General features: G+C 39.0%; 2 protein-coding genes across 2 annotated transcripts; one reads left to right on the top strand and one right to left on the bottom strand.

The window, feature by feature from the left end:
- The first annotated feature begins 1,638 nt into the window (after positions 1-1,638).
- On the top strand, positions 1,639-6,054 carry LOC133296683 (probable methyltransferase PMT23). The gene is made up of 8 exons (XM_061495729.1): positions 1,639-2,130; positions 3,147-3,296; positions 3,758-4,028; positions 4,148-4,258; positions 4,480-4,651; positions 4,876-5,130; positions 5,358-5,552; positions 5,710-6,054. The coding sequence occupies exons 1-8, from the start codon at positions 1,639-1,641 to the stop codon at positions 5,897-5,899; spliced, it is 1,836 nt and encodes a 611-aa protein (XP_061351713.1). The 3' UTR covers positions 5,900-6,054.
- Positions 6,055-6,498: 444 nt separating this feature from the next.
- LOC133296670 (peptide-N4-(N-acetyl-beta-glucosaminyl)asparagine amidase A) lies at positions 6,499-8,583 on the bottom strand. The gene has a single exon (XM_061495710.1). The coding sequence runs from the start codon at positions 8,512-8,514 to the stop codon at positions 6,652-6,654; it is 1,863 nt and encodes a 620-aa protein (XP_061351694.1). The 5' UTR covers positions 8,515-8,583; the 3' UTR covers positions 6,499-6,651.
- Positions 8,584-9,110: the final 527 nt, after the last annotated feature.

The raw sequence follows: 9,110 nt of genomic DNA, 5'->3' as shown, positions 1-9,110 counted from the left end.
ATACCACCACAAATAATAATTGTCTAAACCAAATGTCCAAAATTAATAACTTACCACTACTGACTGGGTCAACATGAAGTGGTGACAAGGCTGGGGTACCCAGACTTACCGCGCTCGTGTCAGTCTCAAAATTTTCGTCCACGACAGTGTCTGACGAATCACCTTGTGGGATAGCACTTTCAGGTTCTCCCTCATCTTCGTTGTCCACATACTCCTCATCTTCATCCTCTTCATCCTCATCCAATGCTACCTGAGGAGGTGCGGAAGATCGTACAACTGTATCTTTTTGACCAGTACAATGTGCAGTAGTGGTTGTATGCACCGGTAAAGATGAAGACTGACCAGCATCAACTTCAACATATATCTCAATATATTTTAATACTTTCCATCCAACAAACGCAGCTGTTACGAACTCCAAATCTTCATCATCATTGATATCGTTACCAATGTAGTATATTGTATCCATATCCACTACACTCTCTAACCTGGCAATCATGCGGTGGATGGATTGTATGCCTTCTAACCCCAATTTTTGAAGAATTCTCTCCTTCAATTCATTGCATGTAGTGCCCAGTTTGATTTTCATCGTTTTTGTTTTTCCTTCAAATCTGACACCGTTCGGACCTTCAAAATGCCTTCCATTGTAGTAAATAACTATAGGAACCATGTTTGAACTTGAACTCATTTTTCACACGCAAATTAGATCTAGGTTTTGGGTTTGGAGGTTGGTTCGGATTTTTTAGCACAAAATGAGAGTGTGGAAGTGTAATCCCAATGTCTTACCAAGATTAAGCTTTCTAAAATGATGAGATGAAATATGTGTGATGTTTCTGAATATAGAGGTCAAGGAAGAGAGATTTGGGGGAACAAAACCTAAACCTAGCAACAATGGCCGAAACCCATTGATATTGGGGTTTCTGGTCTATATTTACCCGGGTACACCCCTTCTTATCCGGGTAACTAATTCAACCATTTTTTCAGATTCAAGAACTCTACCCGAGTATACCCCTCCCTACCCGGGTAGGAAAGATATTTCAAAAAATACCCAAATAGGAAGGGGTGTATCCGGGTAGCTTGATGGTAAACGGTCAAACAGGTACAAGTTGATGTTATGTTTATTGAGAGAGTTAAATTTTTAAATTAGTTTCAAATAAAAGTCAAATTAATAATTAATTATTAATTAAAGATTATAAAGTTCGAGATCTAAAGCTTTAATTATTAAGAAGTAGATTAGAGTACGACAGTCAGTACAAATCTGTGTGTCGGCCAGTGCTTAGTTCCCTTTTCTCTGTCCATTTGAGTAAGGTTTCTTCTCACTAAGGTCCCAATCAGGGTGTCCATCTATCTAACTGAGAGACTCGACATTGTTCTAGCGTTGACACTGATCTTTGATATTTCTTTTATCCCCATGTTCAGATTCAGCACAACTTACAAGTTACGAGGTACCTACTTAGGATCCTGCAAAACAAAAACCCTGCCACTGTTCACAACCTTTTTACCCCAATACTCATAGATCGCAATCCTTTGATCTTTTCTACTTCCAACACAACATATACCATTCTTCCTCGTAAACCCGTGTCTCTCTCTCTCTCTCTCTCTCCCTCTCTCTGTGTTTTCCTTAAGCAGAGTGAAAAAAAAATGGCAATTCTAAATGTTGACTTTTTCAAGGAGAGGAAATACCCATTCATTCTTACTCTCTTGGTCTTGCTCATTTGCGTCACAGTCTTCCTCTTCACCACAACCACCACCTCCAAATCTGTTTTTTTCTATTCTGATGTCAAAGAGCAACCACCCCTCAACCCTTCCCCTGTAACCCCAGATTCTACTACCAATCCAAAAGAGGAAAAGCTACCCCAAAAAGTGACCAATATCACAGTCCCGAAGGACCAAGGATTGCCCCAAAAAGAAGAGGCTCTCGGTAATGTTAATATCGATTGGAAGCTATGTAAGGACCCGGTAACGATTGATTATATACCCTGTTTAGATAATTTTAAAGCGATTAAGGCTCTGAAATCAAGGAGGCACATGGAGCACAGGGAAAGGCATTGTCCTGATACTAGTCTGCACTGTTTGCTGCCCCTTCCCAAAGGGTATAAAGTCCCGGTTCCGTGGCCTAAGAGCAGGGACATGGTGAGATTGATAGTTTGGTAAGAAATATTATGGTTTGTGATGGGAGCATATGATTGTGTTAAGGTTATTTCAGTCTCATTTTGATCAACAATGCTAGGCGTTTGCTTTGTGCCTTTGCAAATATCTATCAATTATGGTCTCACTATCACGGCTGCATTTTATGATCAAATGCACTTTAATTAAGATTCCTCTACTTGCCTCCTAAATATGTTAAGATGTGGTAAATGCAACTGGTATGCATACAGCATTCGATTCACGGCTTATTTTTATTGTCTAATGAATAGAATGAATCTCTGTCTGCATTTCAGCATATAAAATATATAATATTATATAATGAAACCTTTGTGAGTATATATAGATATATATATATATATATATATATATATATATATATATATTGTACCTTTTGCTTGGATTAGAGCTTTGGGCCGTGTGATACATAATCTAGTGTATCAGAACTTATCTTTAAAATTTCATCTTTCTACCAAATGGTGGTAGCTCAGTTGGTGCATAGGAGCTAAGCAGACGAGGGTGAGAGCATATGTTCGAATCTCCCCAGTACCACCTTTGGGAGGGGTTTAAAGCCTTAATCCTGGAGCCGCCCCGAATCGGATTAGTTGCGAAGCAATAAACCGATTGGAATATTTCCAAAAAAAAAAAATTTCATCTTTCTCCGATATCTGACTTTCAGTAATTTTCCATGTTAATTTTAAGTTTTGAAGTTAATTGAGTTAAATTTTATAATCTTCTTAATAAAGTGCTAATATTTGGGACATATTTTATCCTTTAACTTGGTAATCAGTACATATTCTGCAGCTCATTGGTTAAAATGTTGTACTCTTAACAAATGTACCGGTATTCTGAAAGAGGTTTTGCTTGGTGATTAGTCACACATTTGATTTCCTCTTATTTACTCATGAAAGTATTGGTGATTATTATTAGTTGAATATCTGATTTTTACTTTTACCTAGTCATGATAGCAATGGCAATGGAGTTTTATATTTCCCTTTTCTCAGGTTTGGTATGATAATGTCCCTCATCCAAAGCTAGTTGAGTACAAGAAGGACCAACACTGGGTTGTGAAGTCTGGTGAATATCTTGTCTTTCCAGGAGGTGGTACTCAATTCAAAGATGGAGTTGATCATTACATTGAATTCATAGAGAAGGTATACTGTCATGTGGCTTCACATAATTTATTGTAATTATGATATGTTCCTTATTGATATTATGTGAACATAGCATAAATCTCAGAGCTGAGTATTGGTTATATTAGGCAGGAGCTATAGGTGTATACTATGAGAAAGTAGACAGGCTGAAAATTTTGTAATATCTTTTTAGTCCAGTTAGATATAGTGCTTTGTTGGTTCTCTCTTTGATTGACAGAACTTGTCTAAGATCTTGCATTAAGATTTGACATCATTTAACTTCCAGTTATTGGCATCCATTTATTGTTTTATTTTCTTATTAAATTTGATGAGATTTTGTTACATTTGTTATCATGAGTGCCAGGAAATGTTTCATTTTGATTTATGCATGACTTAAACCAGTGCCTTACATTTTTTATATGACTTGTTCTTGAATGCATACTACGTTTTGTGGTTTGCTGAATTTTTTTGTTTCACACTAGGCATTACCAGCAATTCAATGGGGAAAGCATATCAGGGTTGTTCTTGATGTTGGCTGTGGTGTTGCTAGCTTTGGTGGCTATCTGCTGGACAAAAATGTTATTACTATGTCCTTCGCCCCGAAGGATGAACATGAAGCTCAGATACAGTTTGCTTTGGAGCGAGGAATTCCTGCAACTCTTTCTGTCATTGGAACACAGAAGTTGACTTTTCCAGACAATGGGTTTGATTTGATCCATTGTGCACGATGCAGAGTTCATTGGGATGCAGATGGTACTTTTCTTCTTTTCTTATTTCCATATTGGGACAGCCTTCTATAACTGCCTTCCATGTTTCATTTATTCCCATCTCTGAGAGAAATGTGTATTTACAAATCTGGTTCATAACTTTAGGTGGGAAACCGCTATACGAGCTCAATAGGATTCTTAGACCTGGCGGTTTCTTTGCATGGTCTGCCACCCCAGTTTATCGTGATGATGACAGAGATCAGAAAGTATGGAATGGTTTGTCTTTCTTTTTCTCTATCACCCTACTCTGTGTGTCTGTCTTTATGTGTCATTGTCTCTCCTCTCTTATTTAATACATAGAGATGTTGAATTTTTGTATGACCCAATCATGACGCCGCAATAGGCAAACAAATTATTATTACTTGGGAGATCAATGGTTCTGTCTTCTTAGCCCTTGTGTTTAAGAAAAATAAAATTTCATTTCTTTTAAACTGCAGCCATGGTGGCTATAACAAAAGCTATGTGCTGGAAGGTTGTGGCTAAGGCTCGTGATTCATCTGGAATTGGGCTTGTTATATACCAGAAGCCTACCACATCTTCTTGCTATGAGAAACGTAAAGAGAACAATCCACCTTTATGTGAAAATAAGGATGGGAAAAATAGCTCATGGTATATATATATATTTTTTTTGGGGTCATATTTCTATGAAATTTATATTTCCATTAATGTATACTTTCTCTGCAATGCCAACATGAAAAGAAAGGAACTGAGAAATAGTTTTAAAAAAAAATCCAAATAAAATACACGTGTACCATAGGAAGCAATGCTAGGCATATTACTATGTTTAATTTAGTTTCTATGTTTGCTGAATTTCTCTCCATGATTATATTTAGGTATGCCAGACTCAGTAGTTGCCTTACTCCTCTTCCAGTTGATGGTATGGGTAACCTGCAGAGCTGGCCCATGCCTTGGCCCCAGAGGCTTACCAGTAAGCCCCCTAGCTTATCTGCAGATTCAGATGCCAGTGATCAGTTCTACAAGGACAACAAACGCTGGTCTGAATTATTTTCAGAAGTTTATGCGGATGGTCTTTCTATAACTTGGTCAAGTGTTCGAAATGTAATGGATATGAATGCTGGTTATGCAGGGTAAAGTATATTTAGTTATAAGACTAGTGCTTTTTTTCTTGCTCTTTTTACCTTTACATTCTTCAGTAGAGTATGGGTCATTTTGAGGGCCTTGATACATCCATATACCCATATTAATGTCAATCTTCTCTGACATTAACATTTACATTGTCTGTTACTTTATCAACACAAATTGGCGAGTTTCCTCCAAGTTTCTTTCAAACTGATACTAAGTGTGTTATTTTCAGATTTGCCACAGCTCTCATTGATCTACCAATCTGGGTGATGAATGTAGTACCGATTGATGTGCCAGATACTCTTTCTATTATATTGGACAGAGGGTTAATAGGAATGTATCATGATTGGTGCGAGTCCTTTAATACCTATCCTCGCACATATGATCTCCTTCATTCTAGCTTTCTTTTCAAATATCTGGAGCAAAGGTATGCTTATTGAAGAAACTAATGCCTATAAGATCATGTTCTTCTTGTTCTATTATTATTATTATTATTATTATTCTAGAACTCCAGTCAGTTTACTTCTATATGTAGCATAGCTATGTGTTAAGATATGATTCTGACAATTAGCGATCTTTGTCAGATGTGACATTGTTGATGTGGTTGCCGAGATAGACCGCATATTGAGACCTGGTGGATATCTCCTGGTTCACGATTCTACGGAAATACTTAGCAAGCTCAGTCCAATCTTGCGTTCACTTCACTGGTCTGTAACGATGCATCAAAATCATATTCTTGTTGGTAGGAAGAGTTTCTGGCGTCCTAAGGTATAGGGTTGATGAACATGACATAATCTTCAATCGCCCCCGTTTCAGTATGTTCTGGTTAAAAATCAAGAGCAAAAGATTGCATTTTAAGAAAGGAATATTTATTTGACAGGTAATCTTGTCTGAGTGTTAAGTCTGTTGATGAGACACATTTATTTATAGTAAATATAGAGGATTTGTGTTATCAAAAAAAAAAAAAAAAAAATATAGAGGATTTTGCTCTTTCTATTATAGTTTTGCCAGGAACTTATGCTCGGTATGATATGCTCTGACGTAAACTTGTGTCCCTCTGGTGATTCTAACTTCTCCATGCACTAAAGTGATTTCTCCAATGCACTTCTTGGGCAGGACAAAAACCAATTTTGCAAGCCAAACATACTAGGCTTTTTGTTTTTTTTTTGAGAAGTCTCAGGGCCTTGAACAGCATAATTCTTGAAGCTGAATTTGCTCGTCTGCAAGCTTTCCTCTGCTTATCAAATTATGATATTTGTTTTAATAACAAGGAGAGTATCCCTGCTTATTAGCAGAAATTCAGATGTAGACCTGTATAACCAGACAGATCTTTTAGGTTCAGTAACTTCAGTTTATAGACGCAGAGCTTGTGTTTTCGTCTATGTCTAATTCCAGGCACAGTGGCACGTATGACAATGATTTACACAAGCAGACTGACTCAGAAGGAACCACACATTATCCCCAAACTTTATATTAAAAAAAATCACCTATGCAGGAACCGCACAAATAGGTACCCGCAAAAGAAATTACAAAGAATTTTCACAGTTGAAAGTTGAATTGTCTGCAATAATCCTGCCATTAGCTGATGCAACATTCCTGGAGTAGCAATTGAACCTATCAGTGTAACTATAATTTTGTTTGGTGGTTGCTTGACCTGATAGAACAGAGTGACCCTTGACCTCCATCCATCCCTTCGAATCTTGGACGTTACTAATCGAGTTTATGAAGCACCCACCTACATACTTCTCCTTGAAAGCATGAGAAACATTGGTGACAAGCCGGTATCTATCATTGCCATTGCCATTGCCGTTCTGACAACATGGTTCAGTCGAAGTAATAACTCGCAGGGGATACTTGCGCTTAACCTTCAACTTTGAAATCAATTCACCTCTGCCATTGATTACCTTCACCTTCTTCTTCGCCTTGAATTTCTGCTTAACCATCTTGTAAGTACCATTATGTTGGAACTTTATAAAGTTCTTTAACGTGAATCCCTGCGATATGGAGGTGGTTATGTTGCCCGCACTAGATAAAACCCACCCTGCTATCTGCGTTTCCTTACCCGCTTCCACTTCAAACACTCCATCAAGTCCTTTAAACTCCTCTTGGTGTTCTATTGAGGTTTCAGGACTCATGTGAACGACTCGGTTCGCATGAACCTCCGAGGATTCATGATCCAACCAAAGGTGCAAATTTGCATTGACGAGCCAGTACGAGATGCCCCGAGCCACTCCTATTCCAAAAGCATGCTCTTGCCCATCCAGAAGCTTTCCCAAAAACGGCGTCAAATCCATGTCGTAAGAAGGAAGGTTGAAAGCCCCAATTGCCACCATGGGTTCCCAGAACAAGGGGTTGATTCCGCCCGTGAAAATAACCGGAAACGGAACCTCCCACCCGACAACCTCGCCGTCAATCGTCACATACACTTCCCTGTAAGCTCCGTTGCCCCGCCCCGTGGTTAAACCGTTCGCCGTGATGTACGAACTGGGCGGATTCGAGTACCAAAACTCATCGTTTCCATGGAAAGACACGTACAGTTCCAGAACCGCTCGGTGAGTATTCTGCGGTATTTGAATTCTTCGTGATTTCAAATCCTTTTCATCCTCCACCTTGAACCAAAACCCTCGTTTTCCGTCATCAGATATCGGAATAATCAAATCAGCTGGGGATTCGGATTCATTCGAATCCCAGAAACCTTTTACCTCTGATTCTTCACGCATAAGAGACCTTGATCTTCGATTCAGTTCCGAAACCTGAGGGCAAGGGCTAAACGGAAACCTAACGGCGTACTCGTTGTAGTACAAGAGAGTGACGGTGACGTGGTAAACGCCGGTGTATTCATGGTTAACGATGTTTTCGAGCATCATTGTGAGTTCGAGGTCAGACCTTGCAAGGAGAGAGGAGTACCTGGTGACGTCCTTGCGGACGTTCCAGAAGATTCCGGAGTTGGTGGGCTCGGCAGTGCTGGTGCGGAAGAGCTCGACGCCGCCGAGCCAGATGGCGGCGATGCGGTCGTACTGTTCGCCTTTGCACTTGGCGTGGAAGCGAAGGACGACGCGAGACCAGGGTGCGGGGCAGTGGGAGGGAGGAGAGTAGGGAGTAGAGTAAGGAGGTGAGTCTATGGTGTTAGCGAAGGAGTGGTGTATGATTTGGTGGGAACATGAGGGTGTGGCTTCGTGCGACGGCGGAGGGTAGCTCACCTCGAAGTATTCTTTACGGTGGGATCGGGATCGGGATCGGATGAAACGGTCTGGGTGGGACTGTGACAAGCAAACAGAGGGAACGAGGAGAAGGAATAGTAAACACTGGAAGGTGTCCATCTTGTATCTACACTTGGTTGGTAGTGGAAGGTGTCCATCTTGTATTCTATTCTTGTTCTTATAATTCATAGGGATCTATGGGAAAGTTTGGAATCATCCATCGAATGATTTTGGTTAAACTCTGCAGTACTTTATGATAATTTTGGGTAGCTTCATTTACAGGTCATTAAATGGCTTCGTATATATAATTCACTTTAGTACAGCTAAGGAAGGAAATTTCTTTGTTTAATAGAGACGTTACTCTTTGCCCTGTTGATTTTTGCTTTGTTTTTTTTTAAAGGAAGACCTACTCTTGAGACAAAGAAGATTAGGAAGAAAGATGATTGGAAAGGAGGTAAATTAAATTATTTTTTTCTCATTACATGTCTCTTAATTCAGAGGGACTATATTAATTTTGTTGTACTCCTTTATGTGACTATATTGGATGAACTTTTTTTTTAAGAAAAAAATAAATAAATATATCAGCATCCTAACGACTAGCATGCTGGATGTTCATCCAAGAATAAAATGTTTTAAAATGTAGTACACGATCCTCAAGGGATAAAATGTTTTAAAATTACATAGTTAGTACGGCAATATTTAAAAGGGGCCCTATACATGTGTTTTTTTTTCCTCTACCAAATAATAATTCACACAATATTTTGGTTTATTACTGGATAATAGCC

This window comes from Gastrolobium bilobum, unplaced genomic scaffold (assembly GCF_033153095.1).
Source record: "Gastrolobium bilobum isolate Gb01-03AN ecotype WA unplaced genomic scaffold, APGP_CSIRO_Gbil_v1 utg6129, whole genome shotgun sequence".
In the NCBI taxonomy this organism is placed as follows: Eukaryota; Viridiplantae; Streptophyta; class Magnoliopsida; order Fabales; family Fabaceae; genus Gastrolobium; species Gastrolobium bilobum.
Note: the sequence above shows the minus strand (reverse complement) of the source record. Positions and strands in the feature narration are given on the sequence as shown.